Source organism: Phaethon aethereus, assembly GCF_964289735.1.
Source record: "Phaethon aethereus genome assembly, chromosome: 25".
Taxonomy (NCBI): domain Eukaryota; kingdom Metazoa; phylum Chordata; class Aves; order Phaethontiformes; family Phaethontidae; genus Phaethon; species Phaethon aethereus.
The window spans coordinates 6,532,894-6,554,380 of record NC_138601.1 but is presented as its reverse complement, the minus strand read 5'-3'; the positions used below and the strand labels follow the sequence as shown (position 1 = coordinate 6,554,380).

At 47.9% G+C, this 21,487-nt stretch overlaps 1 protein-coding gene across 1 annotated transcript; it reads left to right on the top strand.

Annotated features, from left to right (window-relative positions):
- Positions 1 to 6,111: 6,111 nt before the first annotated feature.
- LOC309413442 (uncharacterized protein) lies at positions 6,112 to 20,676 on the top strand (the record flags this gene model as incomplete). The annotated part of the gene is made up of 13 exons (XM_082010564.1): positions 6,112 to 6,645; positions 7,023 to 7,105; positions 7,383 to 7,539; positions 7,638 to 7,799; positions 8,137 to 8,262; positions 8,400 to 8,626; positions 8,684 to 8,709; positions 17,069 to 17,664; positions 18,583 to 18,665; positions 19,229 to 19,385; positions 19,643 to 19,804; positions 20,202 to 20,327; positions 20,446 to 20,676. The coding sequence occupies 13 exons, from the start codon at positions 6,112 to 6,114 to the stop codon at positions 20,674 to 20,676; spliced, it is 2,670 nt and encodes an 889-aa protein (XP_081866690.1).
- Positions 20,677 to 21,487: the final 811 nt, after the last annotated feature.

The following is a 21,487-nucleotide window of genomic DNA, read 5'->3' as shown; positions in this document are numbered from 1 at the left end:
GAGGGCAAGCAGCTTTGCGGACCCTCGACCCCAGGCTCAAGAGAGCGGCGAGCTGAACCAAGCACTCACCGTCTGAGACCATATGTGGTGGGGTCGTGTCACAGAACGCAGACTGCTTCGCTCATCTGCTCCTCCTCCCTGTTTCACCCTAATTTCACGCGGGTGCCATTGTGCACTCTGTACACATTTAATAAAGCTTTTTTCCCGGTTCCTGCAACTGCAGACTTGTCTGTCACTGATACATGATCTCTCAAAGCCTCAAGGGTTGTATGTTTGTGCCAGGGAAATTCCTAAGAAACAACAAGAAGCAGCCAGTGAGAGGAAGGGAACGGAGGGATATGGGTTCCACCTGGAGCAAAAATAATTTGAGACAGCTTTTTCTACAGAACTTGTTGCTCCTAAACACATGGGACTGACTGAGACATAAACCAGGTAAGTTTGAGACAAAATGAAGGCAATGATGGAAGGATGATATTTGAGGTCAATGTGCCACACGACTGATAATTAAAGCCAACAAAATAAAGCCCAATTCTCTAACTCTTGGTATCATAAAGAATCACTTTCTCCTGTAAGTCGAACTTGAATGACTTCAGCAAGACTACTCCTGTCACGCGTACCATTCTGAGACACGAGCACAACCCCAGACCGGTTGGCAAATCTTACACGGGCCTTCTGTCTTATTTGATTGCCTTTAAATCATGCTATTAGGCACACTGTACGAAAACTTTACACAGGCCTTTTCATGCTGCCCGAGGGCTGCACTTAACAGGTTCTAAAGTAACCATTGCTTAATCCGCAGAGGGATGAGTGGCAGTAACTTTTTTATCGCTATGGCATCTACCAGATCACTGCGAAAATCCTTCCGGAAACACACCAGCTGGTTATCGTATGTCAACACCGTCTGCGGGCAAGCTGCCGCTCGGGAGCGGGCGATGCCGCTTGTGCGCTGGCAGCCAGGTACCAGGTCTGCCTCTGCCCGCTCGCTTCCCGGAGGGGGCCGAGGAACCAAAGGGTGCTGCGCGGGTCGCACGGCCACCGAACGTGTCTTGCGGGCTACACGGGAAAGGAAGTAATTTTAGACCCAAAAGCCTGATGGAATCACTTAGATCCAGCCTCCTGCTTTCTAGCCAGCGGCACTTTTTAGCCAGCTCTGTCCAGTTTTGGACCATGGCCTCACGTTCGTCACCCACGTCAAGAATACAGATTTGGGCCTTAGGCAAAAGGACAAGGTAACAGTTCGCAGTAAATCAGCTTCCCTTTGCTTACGATGATGTACAAGGGGCTCCTGTGGCTGAAGTCAAGCACGCTTGCCTCGTGGATTATTCTTGATGATTCATGCTCCCGCGGCCTCCACAAAGGCATTGCGGTCCTTATTGGACAATTACAAAGGCGTGCTCCCCGCCTGAACGCTCTTGGAAAGAGCTGATGATGTCATGCCGGGCACGACACGACAAGCAAAGGAGAGGGAAGGAGATCGAAGAAGTGGGAAGCCGGCCAGGTCTTTCCAGAAAAGGGAGTGTGAAGAGATGTTATCATTCTGTATTACTGCTTAGCAATTACAGAAAAGGTAGGAAATGAAACACGTACCAGAGCGCGGAGTTCACTGACTGCATCAAACTTGTCTCCTTGCTGGAATACCAGACCTTCTGTGCAGAAATAGGAAGTCTGCCAACCCACGTGAGCTAGAGCCACCTCAAAAATAACTAGATCAAGCAAAATATACTGTAGCATCAAGCTATCTTAGACTTTATAGCAATGGGCAAGGGTGCAGGCTGGAAATGCTGATTAAACTGCAAATGTGCTATTTTTTTTCCACCAGAAGAGAGTTGTTGTATTTCAGTTGTAAATGACAACTTTTTAACTCTAGAGCCATCTGCAGAATGCCCCGAGTGTATGAATACAGCAAAGCTTTCTGAAAACCACAAACATTATGGATTAAATAGGACACTAAAAGAAGTTGTCAGTCCAAGAGTACCTGGCTCTGCCAGCAGCACAGTAAGGCATGGCCACTTCTGCAGCCAAAAGGACACACGGGAGAGATGTATCAAGCAGCATATTTAGTTATCTTTGCTATCTGTCACCCAGTGCTGAGATACCCATTTACATCTGTCAGCAGGAACGGCCTGAAATGAATACCTGAGAAGAGCTGGGAGAGCTGATGGAAAGCCCAGGCTTGTAATCAGTTGATTCAGTTCCACTGGAAGGATCTTATGGGGAGTTTTCCTTATTCACTAACATATGTTTGCGTCAATGAAAAAGGCTTAAATTCTGCATACAGCTCCGCATAACACATAACACTGTTATCACAAACAAGAGACAGGTCCAAGCTCAGGATAAGTAATCGCTGTGTTACGTTACAGTGCTCCCAAGAAGGAAAATACCATGCAACTATTAGGCAATTCATTTTCTATTATTATTCGTCAGTACACACTGTTTGTATCTGTGAAACACGAACAAATTATCACATCCAAGAGATCGACAAACACGGGTTTTGGAAAGCATTTTTCAAATTTTCTGCAAGATGCAAGCACAACAAGAAGTCTCTTGTCAGGATTCAGCAAGGAGCTATAGAAGCAAGTCCTCAGTGAATAATGGTGAAACTTGAATGGATAACAAAACAAAAAGGAAAGCCAAGAACGTCCTTGAAAGGTATTTCATTAGCTGAGAGACAGAGAGAAATATGTAGGATGTGCCAGTGCCAAATTTAATATATAATAGCAAGAATCCTCACAATGATTAATACTTAAATTGAGTATCGTGTTTCCCATCTTTAAAGCTCCGTGTCTGCATCAGACAGTTGTTTTTACAATGCCCTTGAGAAGGAGGATTACTGTTATTATTGCTTCCATCCTACAAAGCATGAAATTGAGACTCGGAGAAGCTGAACGATTTGCCTGGAGTGATTTGCAAAGCTGGGATCAGAACCCTGGAGCATCTGGTGTCCTCAGCAAGATGGGGATCAGTTTTGGTACGCCAGCAACATGCAGAAAAAGAGTGGAATGACAATCACAGCAATAGCTAGGTAAGAAAATACTTTGTAAATAGCAAACCCAAGGATTTTCCATAGGCGAAACGCTGCAGTTTAGCCAACAAGGAGCAGCCGGGAGCCAGGGCTGCCATGTCAGGGCCTCCCGATAAGGCTCTGCAAGCCAGGGGCCAGCCTGTGCGGGCCGGAGGGGCACGCACGAGCCCGGGCTGGCTTCGGGCGCCAGCCAGCGCCTGGCCCCAGCGTCTCTGCCCTGGCACTCCCCGGCGGCTGCTGCGAGCCCAGACCCGGGCTCGGGCGGGCAGTGACGCAGCGGCACGGACAGCGGCTCGGGCTCCGGCAGGACTCGGGGCTCGGTGTCGTGCCTGAGTCACCAAGTCTCCAGGGAAGTTCTCTTGGACATGAAAACAGCTAGTGACTCAGGGCGTGTTTGTACCAACGCGAAATGCTGGATCTCCTTCTCGAGGGCACGTTGTACTTTCTGTGCTTCATATGCAGTAGCTTAAGAAACAGTCTTAAGCCTTAAAATTTCCCGAGACTACCAAAGGACTTCCCTCCGGGGAAACCCAATCTTTCTTCCCCATTTTCAACGCTTTTTTGAACCTGATCATTTTGGGCAGTAGACAAACCCTTGGGGATAACGCCACAGTGGCCACCTCTACCACCGTCCTACTCTCCCCTATAAAGCACAGCACACGACGCAAACGTAAAGCTGAAGTAGAATTCCTTTCTTTCTATTTTTTACAAAGCTCATCAGATGGGAACAGCACCTTTGCCTAGGGGAGGCTTTTCTGCTCATTTGTTACTTGAAATAATAATTTTTCCTCGTCAGGCCTGCACTGCTGTTTCTGAAATGCCTGCCGGGAAACACTGGCACGCCGTCGTTTCTCTCCTCCTCTCACTCCCGGGGGGCACAGGGCTGCCTGCGAGGGGCTCCCGGGTCGGCCGAGGACGGCTCAGCAGAGGCGTTGCCCGTGGCTGGCTACAGGGCTGTGGTGAGCAAATTTCCCTCTGTAGACTCCAGTCTGGAAGTCAGTAAAAGTTAATTCTGGAAAGAGCCTTCCATTATGCATGTAGATACCATCATTAACAGATCTCCTCATACAACAAATGGAAATCTCTTTTAATAAAATGAGGACTGTAACTGCTGGCGGATCTGGAGGTATGCTCTGGTGTAAAAGCAAGAGCTGGTTTTCATAAAAACTTTGAATTTTGGAAAGGAAAAAAGCTACCATGAAGAACACACAAATGCAGTAAAATCAAGAGTGAAACTATTGTTCTCCTTTACAAAGGGTGTAGAAATTCTGATCACCGGTGGCTACACAGACCTATGGGAAGGTCTGAAGTTCAAAAAGGAAGGAAGAAACGTGGACGTCTCTGCTTAGTTTTCGACAATTGAATAAAAACTTCCACTCATTAACGTTTTAACTTTTCTTCTTGAAAAATGGAGTGCCATACATTTCTGAATTAAATGACGTTGAATTAAATGACGTTAAATTAAATGTTAGCTTTGCGTTATTTTTACAGTTCTTCTATGGAAAAAAGACGGATTCTGGCGAGTTCCGCTCCTGATTCACTCCTGTTCCAGCAGCGAGAGCAGCTGCAGGGCTGCTGCTGGCTCCACAGCAGAGGTGCCCGATCCTGACCATGCCACAGCCTCCGCTCAGGATCTCGCCAGCAATGAGGCGTGCCATGGCACCCTGGCACAGGCTTCACTTGCTAATTATGGATGTAACAAAGGATGGACATAGACAGAATCCACGCCACATTTAAGGTGTTCTGGATTTGCACTGTCAAGATAAAATCAAGGCTAATGAACTTACCCAAATGGCATAAGCAATATTTCTGAAGCGGGTTGCACCTGACGCATCCTTTATGTGATGTGTCCAGGTGACCTGGATGCCAAAACCGATGCTGAACACCACACGGGTGAAAGCCAGCCAATATTAGCATGGCTGCATTAATATTATTAATAAAATGAAAGATTCAGATGACAAAACATTTTAATTATTTCCCTTCTTCCTCAATTCAGCATTCCAAAACTAAAATACAGATCTAGTATCTTTTTTAAAATTATCTTTTCTAGTGTCTTTTCAAAATTTAACACATTTCCCCTAGATTATATTTGGAGAATTTCCATGGTGCGAGTCGCAACTGGGTCAGACCTATATGGGATCCGGCTGCTTCTGCGATTCTCCATGTTACTGTTTAGAAATCTTATGAAACATTTTGTGTGGCTGTTCTCTCTTGGCAGCGAATATTCATAGTTAACTGCAGCATTTGCTACTCAGGAAATATCCTTTCCTCTGTTATTTTGGATAAGTATTTGAATATTTTGTCTGCCCTCAGAAGCAGCAAAACAAACACCACTCTGAAAGGGGATGTTTTGCTGCGTGCAGGAGAAGCCGAGGTAACGCATGCTGATGGGTGCACTGCGGTGCAATACTTCCCCGTGCTCTCCAGGAGAAGAGCGTTTCGAGGTCTGGTGACCCCGACCCCAGCAGGTTCTCACGCGGCTGGCGGCCAGGCAGAAGGGGATGGACCCTCCTGCGGGGCACCCTCAGCGAGGCAGCCCGGGCCAGGGCGGTCTCCTGGCTCTGGCCCCAGGGACCGCGCGGCGGCTGAGCGAGGGGGCCGCCTCGCTTCTGGTCACGAGGGGGTCGGACAGGCTCTGTCAGAGAGGACGGCTTTCCCACAGCTTTCACTTCCCGGGTAGACTCGCCCACACCAGGGATGGGTAATTGCTATGATGTTTCACTCCCCGGGCACTCTCGGGTATCGTCGTTTTTTGTGTCACTGTTGTTTAGTTGTCATCACAAGTCAGACCTGATGATTCAGGAAGTAACATTTTTGATGTAGTTTTGAAACACGCTTCTGTTAACCAAAGCATCTTTCTGTTGTGGGATTTCTGGAGACAAACGCCTTTGGGGAAATATTTCCGGCTGAAAAAAAAAATAGCACTAGCCAGGTCACAAGGAGGAAGAATAAACAGCCCTTCTCCGGTGGCAACATCCACAAGGAACGGTATAAATAGAGGACTGCGGGGACGGAGGGCTCACAGCCGGATCCCGCAGCGACCTGTGCAGCTTGCCTTGGGCTCCGAGCTGGATCCTCACGCGCTCACCATGAGCTGTGCCGTCAGGCAGGTCGTTACTACCTGTTCCCAAGGCAGGAGCAGCGCGGGCAGCTCTGCGGCTGACAATGGAAGAAAGGTCTCCTCCACCTCCTCGGGAAGACACGCTGCCTATGACTTAGGTGGTGCAGCTGGCAATTTTTCTGGTGGCAGTTTAAGCGAGGGATTACTTGGGAAGCAGCTGAGTGCCGGCAGTGCCACCGGTGGGAGCTTTGGAGCTACCCAGAGGGCTTGTTCCATCCTTGGATTCAGCGGTGGAGGCATCTGCACTCGAGGCATCGGTGGTGGTTTCACCAGGGCTAGTGCTGGTTGCAGTGATGGGATCTTATTTGCTAACAACGAAAAGGCGACGATGCAGAACCTCAATGACCGCTTGGCCTCCTACCTGGACAAGGTGCGACTCCTGGAGGGGGACAATGCTGACCTTGAGTGCAAGATCAGGGAGTGGTACGCCAAGGTAGGGCCCAGCTGCGAACCACGGGACTACAGCTGCTTTCATAAGGAAATCGAAGACCTTCAAAACCAGGTAAATCATTGTTTTTCAAGAAAATCCTGGTATTTCTTTGGGCTTTGCTTTCACATGTGGATAGACCAATGTCCAATGTCCAATGTCTATGTCTCTGGCTGTGCCCATGAAGCAATGCAATGGTTTAGGTGAAACGGATGGTTTCAGGGAGGAGGTTTCTGCGCTTACAGAGACCTGGAGTTTCAGCACAGCCTGCTCCCCCAAGCTGGCACGCGGGTTTCCCCAGAGTAATGCCAACTAACTGATTAATATCCCAATATATGGAATTGTTGTAAAATAAGCGGGTTGCATTACCCCAGGTAGGTGTTTCCTCCAGGGCCTTCTGTAGCCAGAGAACGCCACAAGCCCACATCTCTCTCCTGAATTTTCTTTTCCAGATCCTCTGTGCAGCCATGGAGACTAACAAAATCCTTCTGAACATTGATAACAACAGGATGACGGCTGATGACTTCAGAGTGAAGTGAGTACGGTCCCGTGCTGGACCGAGGGGTTCGCACTGCCTGTGGAAGGGTCGGCGAGCGATGGTGACGGGGAAACCCTAACGCTCTGCTTGTCATGCTGCCGCATTAAAACGCAGACCTCTGTGAAAGGCGTGGGTACCATCGGCAGTGTTCGTAGCATTGCATGCCTGATGTGAAAGAAGAACTTGGTCCTAAATTTTTTCCCCACAAACTCAACTCAAGGGCTTGCCAGGGTTTGCTGACATGCTGACCTTTCTTTGTTGCTTGTGGCTTAAGGTATGAGACCGAATGTGGTCTCCGGCAAAATGTGGATGCAGACATTTGCAACTTACGCCCCGTCCTGGATCAGCTGGCCAGCTGCAAGACCGACCTGCAGCTGCAGTGTGAGGCTTTGACTGAAGAGATGTGTTGTCTGAAGACAAATCACTCGGAGGTCAGATTTCTCCTTCCTCTTAGAAAGAAAAGAAGAAAGAAGAAGGAAAGTCCCCCCGAGTGTGAATATTACTGATGCGGTGCATGTGTTCTCTGCAGGAAATGAACTGTCTGAGGAAACAGGCGACTGGAGATGTGAGCGTGGAGGTCAACGCCTGTCCTGGCCCAGACCTGAGGAAGATCCTGGAGGATCTGAGGTGCCAGTATGAAACACTGATGGAGCGCAACCGCAAAGAGACTGAGCAGTGGTATGCCTGCAAGGTACTGCGTACATGCAGAGCTGTACGCTACTCTGCCTGTCGGGGGAAAAGGGAAAAATGGGAGATTAAGAACACGTACGGGAAATGTCTTAATATCAGCAATTCTGTCATGGATGTGCTCAGCATCTAATGGTACTGCCCACTTTGAGTGCTCTTCTGTTCATGGCTGAGGAGCCACCGCATGGTGTTACAGGGTCACAACGGAATAAACGAGGGTCTTTAGATTCGGGAATACTCAGGTGCACTGCAGGGTGTGCACAAGCAGTGCGGTGAAGCCCGTGCCACAGTGAGATGCTGTGGCGAGGTGAGGAAAGGGCTGCTCTTTTCTAACTCTGCAGGTGGAGGAGGTGAATCTGGAGGTCATCACAAGCAGCCAGGAGATCGAGTCAAGCAACAAACAGGTCACTGAGCTGAGACGTCAGCTGCAGGCCTTGGAAATCAATGTACAAGCCCAGCTCACTATGGTAGGCAATGCCACTCCGATCCACACCTGAGAGTCCCCCGCTCTCTTTGGAAAGCTGCGCAACCGGAGCTGTACCTGGAACCGGGTGGGCTGAGCTGGCAGCATACCCAGGTACCTTTGTGCTCTTTCCCTTCTCAGAAAGAAAACCTAGAATCCTCTTTAGCGGAAACCGAATGTCGCTACAACAAATACCTGGCTGAGCTACAGAGCCAGATCTCCTGCGTGGAGCAGCGGCTGGCTGAAATACGAGCAGAAATGGAGTGCCAGAACCAGGAATACAAGAGCCTCCTGGACGTCAAATGCCGCTTGGAGCAGGAGATTCAGACCTACCACTGCCTGCTGGAGGGCGGGCAGCACGACATCATGTACGTAGACTACAGACAAACCCGGGCACAGTAAAATCTCTACGCTTTGACTTACAGGGGTACGAAAATTCATGATAGAAACGGTAAAAGCAACACTGTGGTGAGGAACCAGTATTGACCTGTTACCAGACAGAGCCTATTAGCAACCCACGAGGCATTTGAGGATTTGGCTCTGACGAGCGTCCGGAGCACAAGCCAGAGAGCGTTCCCGCTCCTGGGCCGGGGAAGGCAGCCGGGGGAGCCCCCCCGAGCTGCCCCAGCCAGCTGGGCAAGGTGCAGCATCCAGCTCGTTACAGGGCGGTTTTGGCTATGCGCTGGGCAAGGTCTTTTGTGAACGCTGTCATTTAACTGAGTTTTATTGGCTTTGCCACAGCTAGACAGGATTAGGGACTGGCAGTTAAATTAACTGAAACAATAAATTATCTAAACATTTTCAGTTTCACACAACAATTTTAATTAAAGTTTTAGGAAATTTAATTTGTATGCAAAGCAGTTGGCTCTTCCCTGCCTCCCATTGCCTGAGATTTTGAAACAGTGAGGCATGCTGTTAATCTCCTAAATGCCTGCATACGCACATAACTGGCCTGAGCACCCACCTGCTCCATTAGTTTGGAAAAAGAGATATTTTAATGGTGGTGCCCCGAGGTGGGCTCTCCTGGACTCTCCAGTCCTAAATGAGTTACATGAAAAATCAGTTCTTGTTCCAAAACGCCAGTTGCAATGGATGAAACAGCACTGTCAGAGCCTGTCCCGGAGCCTCGGGTAATCCCGAGTGTGTCAAGATGGAAAAGCAATCGCTGTCAACAGACAGGCAGGATGGAGGATGTGCTAATTGTTGCTCTTAATGACCCTCGTGGTTCACAGGGGAAATGGCCAACAGTGACTGAAGAGACACAGCTAAAGCCAATGCTACGGGTAGCTCTGGGTCATGGGGCAGATCTCCAGGGTGGGAAAGTCGGGGGCTTTGGCTACCAGAGCTGTCTCGTCTCCACAGAGGGCCGGTGGGGAGAGGAGTCCCTGCGACACCAGCTGGAAGAAGCGGTGGGCTTAAAGCCAACCTGTGTCAGCCATGCCTGCCCTAAGCCTGTGTGCTCTGAGTGAGGACGCGTAAGGTGAGGTGTCCTCTCGAAGCCTGCGAGTGCGGCCATGAGTCGCTGCTTTAGTCCTGCTACATACCTGGGGAGAGGAGGATGGGAGATCTCCAGGCTTTTCCAGGTGGTGAGGAGGGGCTGGAGACGGTTTCTTTTCCCCAGAGGGAGTCAGACGTGCAGGATTGCGGTTGTGACTGGTGGTAGAGCACGGGGATTAGTCGGGCTATGGTAGAAGGCAGTGGGGAGGGATGCATCTTTGGTACATTTATAAACCTGTGCATAGGAAATATTTTTGAAACTGAGGGGTTACCAGTCGTAAGTGTGTTTGAATAGGACCTTCAGCACAACACAAAAATGAGGAGCTGGCAGGGGCAATCAAAGTCAGTTGTGAGTTTTTCACCAAATATATAAAATTACGCAAACTAGGGAGAAGAGGGAAAAGAAAGGTCAGCACGAGAGCAAGGGGGGTGTGAGAGAAAGCCAAAGGGGTGTGGAGGAAACCCCTGACAAAGTAAAGCTTCCTGCTCTTTCTCAGCAGGTCGCTGCAGATGAGAACGCTTCCCCGCCAGCCCCGCCGCACTCCCCTGGGGAGGTCTCTTGAAGAACAAACCATTTGGAAAAAGAAGGCAAAAATAACCTGACAGTTCTCAGTTCTGCTTAGGGCTCCAGTTGGAAGGGGCTTTGCAGAATGGCTGCCTTCCTGCCACCCACGCTGCCTGCTGTCTTCACCGTCTGCTGCTGCTTTGATCCACTCACTGGTCTTCCCTTGGGCTAATCTGTTTTGAAATCAGTTGTTTGACGACTACCAAAGCTTGTCTCTAATAAAACGTTGCTACTACTGACACAGCCTTGAACTTGAGCAATAATTTCTACAAGTAAATGAATATACAAGTATTTACAAAATTGTTACACAGATATTTCAATTTCTCATACACCTTGGTGAGAAATCTACCTCTGATCTTTTTCCACAAAGCAATCATTACAGGGGAAAAAGAAAAATATGCAATGTTCCTATCTGTGCCAGTGCTCCTGCTGAATTCCATGGCTGCAGAACGGTGATGGAGGGGCAGCTGCACGAGGATGGAGGAAAGGGACCAGCTGATGCTGTGGAAAGGAACACTTGCAACCACAGGAGGAAGCTAAGCTAAGACATGAAGTAGGTGATGAGGAAAAAAACATCCAGGGAGGCTGGAGAGCGCAGAGGAAGAGTTTCAAGGCAGTCTGACTGACGATCTTCTATTGAAAGACACTTCTGAGCAAAAATCGAGTTTTCATTAAAGTAGGTGTGTGCTAATATAACACAACATAACATAATGTAATGTAATGTAACGTAATGTCATACACAATACCTTTGAGTTGTTATGAATGTGCAGTAACAGCATAAAATCAGGAACAACAAGTTTTCCCAAATAATACTGAAGTAGTAATTTTGAAAGCAAGGCTCTGCTGGACTTGACACACCCTTCTGGTGGAGGAAAACAATTCCCAGAGAAAATGCTAAAGAAAGAACCCCTAAATGGATTTAAAAAAAAGACAAACAGGAAGAACCAGCTGGCAACATGTGGGTAGATAAAAGGGTGAAACAAATTCATACGTGGGAGAGGATTTTTTTAAAAGTAAGATATAATAAACAGCCAGAAAAAAAAAGATGCTGGTATTTTATTACCACAGAAAAAGGAATTACAAACACATTCAGGAACACAACTGCATTTTGCTGCTTGTGCAAGCAAAGACTCAAGATCCAGCCTGTCCCTGTTCACTGGTGGCAGTACCCAACACACGCGTCAGGCCGCGAGCGGCGCTTACAATCTTTGCCCCTCGTTACGTGGCTGTTCGCCATTTTCTGTAATGAGATATTGGATGGGGACCTCCTCCCTGTGCAGAGGTCTAATGTGAAGGCTTCTCGCAAGACTACTTCAGGAATCTGACGAGTGAATTAGCGTCCATTTCTAACAAAAGAAACAGCTCAGAGGTTTCTGGGATGACAACATGGGACAAGCCAAAGCTTGACCACACATTTCTGCTACTCTGGGCAGAAACGACAGCAAAGATGGGACTTTCGTTTCTTGCTCTGCAGAAAGCCTTGTCTGCTCACGTGTTGCCCCTCGCGCTCTAGGCTTTCAGCTCCAAGTCGCATGTTGTGTCTTTACGACGGCACCAGCCGGGGGACCTTTGAGGGATGGCCTCTCCCCGTCCAAGTAACAGGCACTTGTTAGCCCCGTGGGGGTAATTGCTCTAACGAGCTTCTGGACAAGGCTCTGTGTTAAATACTTTCTCTACTGAGTTCTGTATCTCCCATTCCTGCAACACTAATTATGTTGCGCATTTCAGTATTATTTAACCTGCCGCCGTGTTTACACCGCACCTCTGAGGTCACCGCATTAAATGCAATGCAGAAATAAAAAGATGCCTTCCACGCCTAATGAGTTTAGAACCCGGGCAGTGATGGGGAATGGTGACTGTGGAAACAGCGTAGCAAGAGACAGGGAAGAGAGGACAAATGAAACGCAGACGACGCAGTGCATGGGATGACAGGAGCAGAAATGACCTGGGAGACGGGCTGCAGCCTCCTGAAGGCAAACGGCTACCGTGTTCCGCGTACACAGCCGCTCATAGGTATTTTTTATTTTCTAATGTGCGGATCTTGTAAAGCAAGAATGAATGGAGTATCTCAAAGACAGAGGGAGACTTAGGCTGAAGGTATAAGATTGGGAAAGGAATCTAAGGATAAAAAGAGCAAGGGTGGGTGCCGCAGGGGGGGGGGGGAGTTGCACCAGCCCTCGAGCTGGTAAGCAGAAGCTATCAGCATCACGACCAGTGGCTGCAGATGAAATGTGCTGTGATTGCTCTAGCAGATACGGTCTCTGTCTCACGGAGAGAGCAGACACGTGTGAATTACAACACCATCAGAAAAAAACCCTGAGGAGTGAACAAGCCAGAGGTTTAAGACATCAGTGAAGAAACAGACAGAAAACAACTAGTTTTGCAAATTGCCAATGCTGGAAATCAGCCACGAGTTAAGGACTGCACTGCACAAGCGATTATACCTGATTACAGGCACTATGCTTTTTTAATAGTAGGCCATATTCTGGTGTGATGTATAAACTATAATTTCTCTGTAAAAGTCTATTTCATAAAATACGCAGACAGGTACAGTCGCACTCACGCCCATAGTAACTATCTGTGGGGTCTGTGTTTTTGTCTACTTGCTTGTGGAACTTCTATAAAGAATTACATAGATGAGTAAACTGCTACTATAATCAAGCAGGAGATTTCTCAGCTCAGTACACTGAATAATATCCTTTAAACCGCCACTATGAACCACATATTGAAAGTTTATTGAAATTAAGAGACTTTTTAGTACAAGGATGAAATAAAGATAAAAAGACGGCCCTCTGGGAAGGCTCTGGCTGGCCTCCACCTCTGGCCATCTGTCTCTGTTGTATCGCTGGATGGTATCTGGGTGCAGGAAGCACCCGAATACTCCAGTTCTGCTTGTCAGGTTCTGGCTGGACCCACGCGGCTCTGCCAGCAGGGACCCCAGGTTAAAGCCTTATTTTTCCTCCCGACGGGCACTGCACTCAGCTGTCCATGCAGGAGTGAAGCTGCTGTAGTTTTGTTCACCCGTCAGTATTCCCGTCTGTCCTAATACAAATTCTCTCGTACTCTTCTTTGCCATGATAATCAGTAGTGCTCCCAGAGATGCAAATGCTGGGAAGTCTGGCTGCGCCGTCATCTGGTAGGCGCTGGAAGGGAATTAAAGCCCTTCACAAAATGAACCAGGGAAGATTGTGAGGTTCAGTAGGAAGAAATCTGGTTCTGTCCACCTCCATGTTCTGCTGAACTTCTACTTCATCACTAGCAAATGCTCAGAGGTAGTTTGGAGATGTGAACAGTCAGCAAGAAAGAAACTGAAAGAGTAATCACCTTGGTCTCTGAGGCACATTTAAGACCTAGGATCATGCTGTTACCAAACACATTGTGATAATTATTTCACTTGCCTTACAGGAATTTTGCTAAATGTGGTGGTATAAACCAATGAGTCATTAGCCAGAAAAAAGTCATGGTCTGCATTTGAAAGATGGGATCATGAGGTCTGGAGCCAGCAGTATCACATCAAAGAAGTGTTTAATAAGTGATGCCTAATGGCTATTATGCAAATTATTAACGGTAATTACAAGTGACAAGATAAAATCATATTCTAGTAGGGTTGCACAAACATCACTGAAGCAATGCTTATGAAAGCAAAGGTCTGTCGAATTAGACACACCCCTCTTGTAGTTGACACAAGAAAACATTATCAACTTCGATAAGGAAAGCGAGCGGAGCGCGGAAGAGACGGGCTGACGTTCTGCAAAAAGGCTGCACAGGGACGTCGCAGTTCCCCCGGGGCAAACCCCACTGCCCACAGCATCTCTTGAAAACGTAACACCGTCCTGCCTCCTCCTGAGCTGCCCATCAGCGCGTGTCAGTATTTACACTTACTACCTCTTCGTCCACTTTCAGATCTCTTCTTTTCCGTAATGCCCACGAGACTTGCCGGCCTTTGCACTGGCTCTGTGCCGAGAGCAGGGCTAACCACGCTGGCTAGCAGCCTGTCGTTGCCTCCTCTGCTTCCATCTGTATGAAACCATTTGTTTCCTCCTGTCTTATATTTAGGTTGTAAATCCTTTTGGGACCTTTGTATGTCTTAGACTTGCACAGCCCTTTCCCACGCAGTGTTCTGCCCCAAGGCTATGCCCCTAGGCTCCAGGAACATGAATAATAACAAAAGTGGAGGTTTAGTGGGGAGAAAAGCCGCTACTGATGGATGTTTCAGGACAAGACGGTGGCTCACAGCTAGAGAAAGAAGGGAGCCATTCAGGCAGCAAACACACACGCCTCTGCCTGGTGTGGCGAGGTCTCAGTACCAAGCCTCTGAGCCTTGACAGCAAACACAGCTGCAGCTATCCAGCACATGAGTGAGAAAAACGATCTAACTGGTTTTAAAATATGGGCTGGTTAGTCAGGGACTGGCTTTTGGATGTGTTTGCTGTATCAGACCCACGTTCCACATCCCAGTGAAACTGGCAGGAGCCCAGTAAAACGCCAAAGAATGTAATTCTTTGTATTATGTAAATATATATGTAAATATAATATGTAAATATCCCAAATATGAGTATGTTGGACATTATGAACAGCTGAATCTTTACTGCTAAAATGTGATTTGGTAGCCTGTGGACCTTGCAGCCAGGACATATGTAAGAGGTTGATCAATGATGCAAACCAGTTTGTTTTCTGGAGCAAGACCTATTCCTTCTTCCTCTTAGGTAACTGCTGAAAGAAGTGGGTGCCCACCCATAGAGAAGCGCTCGGTATCTGCAATGTCCCCTCCTAAACCGAAGGTTCTGAAGGGGAAAGAAAGGCAACCTCAGCCCAGAGCACTGCGCTCTGTAGATTGCTATTAGGTAACTTCTGAAAACCTACACAGCAGAAGCAAAGCTCCAAGCGATCCAAACATTATATTAATTTCTGTTGGCTCTTACAGCCACACCCAGTCTTCAATTATATTCCTCAAAATGACGGATGAAAGGAAGATTTACTCCCTATCCTCCTCTTTGCTCGTGATTTTCAGTACTGTGAGTCCAGGCTGCGTGGGGAGCACGGGAGATGTGCTTCTATGGGGAGGATGGACTTGTATTTCAGGCACTGCAGTCTTAGCTAGCAATCTGCGCTCCGAGAGACCCTGTCTCTGTCCTTGAGCAAGTTATTTCACTGCACCATATGAATAATGAATATCCTAGGATGCTGCCAGCCTTGGGTAGGCGTCTTTTTATCATTTCTGATCTAAGAAATAAATTATCTCACTGGAGAGCGCAGAGTCCTCACTTATGCTGGTGAGAAGGTGAGCACATCTATATATGCCTGGGGACACTCTCCGACCACGGTGACAGAAGCCACCCAACTGCATTCACAGTACGCCTTCCCACCAGTAAATGAGAGGTGGCTGAGCGTACGAGCGTAGGTTTTCTCTGCCCATCTGCCCGGAGGCGACGGCTGCTCTCCAGGCTCCCTGTCGGGTGTCACACTCACTGCCAAAGAGGATTTATCACGACTGCTCCTGTAAGTATGGACATACTTGAGTCAAAGGTTACTTGTGAGTAAGAGTTGCTTGGAAATTCCACGCTGTAGGGAACAGAGGCCTCCGTCCCCTGGAGAGCAGAATATCCTCTCATTACAGCAGTCTGCTGGAGAAAGATACTGGCACTGGCAGAGCCAGTTCTCCGAAGGCTCCTCTGGCTATTGCTTGCCTGGTTTTGGAGATCGCGCTCCCATGGCTAGCGATCTGATACGACGCTGGCAAACTCAGTTAAGAAATGCGGAAAGCTTTTCTCCTTCTTATTTTGTGCTCAGCACAATCTTAGTAATGGCAAACACCTGCGGGATCACATCTCAGTCCACCCAGGGAACTGGATCTGTCGCCCATGGATACTCCCTTTCCTGTCATCTCTTTCTTTATCTACGATCACCACAAATTGAGGCAACATGGCCAGCAATTAAAGTAATCAGAAAAGAACTTCAGAGAGGTACTTCATACACTTCAGCTTACATCAAATCTGTGTAACATCTAGACACAGAGGACTTCCAACATTTAGCAGGCCTGATCTTCGCAGACTGTGAGCAAGTTGACTTCTTGTGTTTGCATGACCGGAGAAATATAAGCCACAAATGGGGAACTAAACCCACTCAGTGATTTAAGAAATCTCCCAGTAAAGCATGTGTTAGACCTACTGTCTGTCACTGTGCCAGGTGACAGACATCTACACCACGATACCCCATGTCTTTTCACTGCTACAGTCACTATTATTCACACTGTTCAGAACTGAGAATTTATATTAATTTCCCATTTTTGTTCCACGTACTCTACCATAGCATGTGATATAAAAATGTTTATTGGACTAAGAATAAAATAAATACAAATTAATAGAAGATAAAAGGCACTTTGATGTTATAAATACCAATGTTTCTTCTTTGTACATAATCTAGGGCAACTTTTTTTCTTGACTTGTTGTAAAGTTTGCATCATACAAAAAGCTGATGACTCATAAAACATTATTTTACTTTTTGGAATAAGCTGCTGACATGTAAAGTATCTTCCTTGTGAACTGGGATTTCTAGAGGGAAACTGCCTATGGGCTATTTATTCTTGGCATAAACAGCACGACTAGCCAGCCCCGTGGGAAGAAGAAACACCCTATAGGTGACACCCCCTTTGGAAGGTATAAATAGAGATCTGCGGCAACAAACAACCTACAGTCTGATTCAATATCAAGCTGTGCATCTTGCTTTGGGCTTTGGGTTGGATCTGCAGCTGTCCTCAAAATGAGTTGTAGTATTAAGCAGACAACTGGCTCTCTCAGGGGCAGGACCAGCGGTGGCAGCTGTGTTATTGGTGGCGGTGGTGGTGGTGGAGGAGCACGGATCTCCTCAGTCTCTTCTGGAAGATACACGACTTGCGGGATAGGTGGTAGCCGAGGGTTTTCTGGTAGAAGCTACTGTGGTGGTGTGAATTACGGAGGAGGACTGAGCACTGGCAGTTTGGTTGGTGGAAACTATGGCGGTGGCTTAGGAGCTGCTGTCCTTGGAGGATGTTCAGGCATTGGATTCAGCGGTGGCAGTGCTCGCTTTGGCGGTGGCATTGGAGGTGGCCTTGGTATTGGTCTTGGTGGAGGGGTAGTTGGAGGTGGTTTTGCTGGTGATGGCATTCTTCTTTCTGGTGACGAAAAGGTCACCATGCAGAACCTTAACGACCGCCTGGCTTCTTACCTGGACAAGGTGAGGTGCCTGGAACAAGAAAACGCTGATCTGGAGTGCAGAATCAGGGAGTGGTATGCCAAGCAGGGCCCTTTTTGTGAGCCACGGGACTACAGCTGCTATTACAAAGAAATAGAAGATCTTCAAAATCAGGTAACACCATTTCTCAGCTGCTTTTTCCCTTGTAAGCTTCTCCCACGGTGTCGGTTCACAATGTAATGCAGTTATGAAGAGTAACCTTTCATTGTTGTAAAATGTTTTTTGTAAACAGCCATTAAGACAACTGCCTGTAGAAAGCCCTAGAGCTCGAAGGTAAAAACCCTGAGTGTTTGGACTGCTTCCATTGCTTTTATTCATCAGATATATTTGAAGGGGAAAATGTTATCTTCATGGAATACATCTGGATTGGCTCAGTAGTCTTTCGGAATTAGGTTTGTGCCAGGGTGTTTAAATAGATGTATGCCAAGAAAGCAACTAAAAGAGAAATAAATAATGTATCGCATTAATTTGCCTGAATTTATATTATCCTGTCATCAGTCTTGCCGAATTCCAGTTAAACGTTATTTCCTTTTTTACAAGTTTACTCCTTCATACAGAATTGGGAAATATCAAACATCTAATTAAAAATAAGAACAGAGAGAGCATTGCCATAACACATTTTGAGTATGCAATTTAAAATTCAAAACATTTGCAAAGCATGTTTGGCAAAAATTCTAGGACATCAACGCACAAAGAATAAAGCGAAAAGACTGCAGGAAACAGACAGAATGAGGCAGACATAATTAAATCCTGAAACAAAGCTTTTAAATCTCTTATTCGTGCAAGTAAGATTTAGATTTAAAAGGTTAGGTGGAATGTGGCAGGAGCTGGACAACACTAATTATACCTCCCTGGCTGTCTGCATCTGAACCACGTATTTTATCATTTTCATGCCTTCACCATACTTCACTGACCACTCACCCCTGTGCCTGCTGCACTCCTCAACTCCCCCGCGCCTGCTACCCAATATTTTTAAAAAGAGAGGGAGAGGTTAGGTCTACCAGCACTCAGGGGTGAATATTCTTTTTCCAGATTGTCTGCGCAACCATAGACAACAACAAGATCATTCTGAACATCGACAACAGCAGGATGACAGCCGACGACTTCCGAGTGAAGTGAGTGCCCCTCGGCCGTCCCCCTCCCTGCCGCCGCGCTCCCGCTCGCGGAGCCGTGAGAAGGAGCTCTCGGGCAGGTCTCCTGCGATCCTCTAGTCAGGACAGGCCGGGAGCTGTGCAGAAAAGCTCTTTCCTCCACTGCCTCCAGAGCTGCCCTGATTAGTGGCAGTTCCACGATGGAAAGTTTGGGACAACAAGATGTTTTTGAGTGGAGATTAGAGTTCTTCAGAAAGCAGAAGGGATCTGCAGGCAGGGAGCAGCATGGGTTCACCCCGGCTGCCATTCTGGCTCGTGGTGTCTGTCAAAGGGGAAGTTTTTGGCTTTTTCCTGCTGGAGCGCAGAAACGCGGTGAGTGACACCTCTGCCCCAGCGAAAAGGCTCCGGAGAAGGCAGGCTGAGAGCAGATTTGTCGGAGCAAGCCTCAGACTGCTTTTCTTAGCATCCTGTTAGGCTAGTTAGGAAAATACTGTAAGAGGGATGGATGGTCAAATGGAAAAAAAAAGAAGAGCAAATGGTGGTGGCAGACACTGACAACTCTTCCTGGCTTTCTTTCTCACTCCCAGGTACGAGACGGAGCTGGCCCTGCGCCAGAGCGTGGAGGCTGACATCAATGGCTTACGCCAAGTCCTGGATCAGCTGACTCTCTGCAGGTCTGACCTGGAGGCACAGCTGGAGTCGCTGCGGGAGGAGCTCTGCTGCCTGAAGAAGAACCACGAGGAGGTACGGTCCTGCCCCTCTCCTGTCAAAAGCGTTCACTGATGTGGGACCCATCACCCTCCCTCTGCGTGGTGCCCACCCTGGGGTGCTGCCTGCGGGGGGGCAAGTGGCTGATGGTGACGATATGCGCGAGCCAGGAGCTGTGACTGTCCAGAGAGGCTCTGTGCCAGCGGCTCTGCTCTTCCCTAGCTCCTTCTTCCTAGCTCCCGCAGATTTTTCCATCTTTTTAAAAAATGACACGATCTGGGCGCTGTTTCCAGGAAATGAACTGTCTGAGGAAACAATCGACTGGAGATGTGAGCGTGGAGGTCAACGCCTGTCCTGGCCCAGACCTGAGGAAGATCCTGGAGGAGATGAGGTGCCAGTATGAAACACTGATTGAACGCAATCGCAAAGAAGTGGAGGATTGGTATGAGTGCAAGGTGAGTAAATTTACTCAGCTCTGACTTTCCCAGGCTGACACCCAGGCAATGGTTCCACAGCGATTTATCACATGTTAAAACCACAGAGCATACTGTAACAGCGTTCAGCGTTGGTTTAAATCGACTGCGGGGATACTGCCGCTCTGTGTCCTGTTAACGTGGTGACAGGAATTGCTGCAGGTCAGCGAGACTCGGGGTGGGAACTCTTTGCAAAGCAGTAAGGAGTGAGAAGAACAGGACAGCGGTACCACTGGCAGAGCAAGAGGAATGAGAGAGTTCACCCACACTTTTCTCATTTCATGTTTTCTCCTAGCTTCTCTGTTCTTTCATTGATACTTAATCTGACTTAACATTACGCATTCTCTGAAGCTCTTTACTCTGGATTGGTGATTTTCAGATTGAGGAGGTGAATCGGGAGGTTATTACAAGCGGTCAGGAGGTAGAGACGTGCAACAACCAGGTTACTGAATTGAGACGCCAGTTGCAAGCCCTGGAAATCGATCTCCAAGCCCAGCTCAGCCAGGTGGGTGATCTGGTATAAAGCTCAGCTGTCTCACAGCTATGCTTTGATGTAAGAATTTGTAGCCACATGCAGTGTTCCTCATGCCTGTACTTGCGTTGTGCCACATGTCACTCCTCAGAGGGACAACCTGGAATCCTCACTGGCTGAGACGGAGTGTCGCTACAACAACCACCTCGCTGAGCTCCAGACCCAGATCACATGTGTGGAGCAGCAACTGGCTGATTTGCGTGCGGAAATGGAGTGCCAGAACCAAGAGTACAAGATCCTGCTGGACGTCAAATGCCGTCTGGAGCAGGAGATCCATACATACCGCTGCCTGCTGGAGGGCGGACAGCAGGACCTTATGTAAGTAGGCTTGAGACGCACCAAGTGATTCAATAAAATACCTGTGTCCTGGGAAATTTGACATAAAAGCAAAGTGAGCAATAGGTGGAGGCACCGCGCAGCTCCTTCACCCTCACTGGCCTGTTCTGGCTGCCTGGCAATCAACGGTGATAAGCTGCTTCCCTACCCTGTGCCAGCCATTGCCACAAGAAGAAAGGTCACTGCAATATTCTGCCAATTTTGTGCCAAAGAGGAAAACAGATTGAGAGCAGCAGGGACAATGAATAAACTGTAGTTCTAGTTTATCCGTCATTTCCTTCACTAAAATATTATTTTCCTGTTCCCATAGTCAGCAAGGAGGAATTGGTCAGTCTTCGGGTCTAGGAGGAGGAGTTGCAAGAACAAGTGGAATAGGAGGAGGAGGTATCATTAGAACAAGCCACACGTACACGTCATCTTCCCAGATGCCATCCTGTGCAGCTGCGGAGATACAAGGTAAGAACTACAACACTCCTCAAGATTTCCACAGTCTTCTCTATTCTAATGCAACAAGGACAGGCAGCAAGAACGACCTTTCCCACTTAGCTTACAGGTGCTATTTGAAAGTTTTACTGTCAGGCTACTGGGAAAAACATGATGGGAGGCCACAGAGGACCGGCTACGACGAGAGCTTTTCAGGAGCTGTGACGCTGCTAGGAGGCATAAGAACTGCAAAAAGGGAGGAGAGGGGAGAGCGATAGGAAGGAGAAGGACAGAGTCAGCAGGCAGGCAAGCCACAGAGAACATGGAGAAAGGACTGCCATGAAATCTGGGACAAAGGAAAGGGTAGGAGAAAG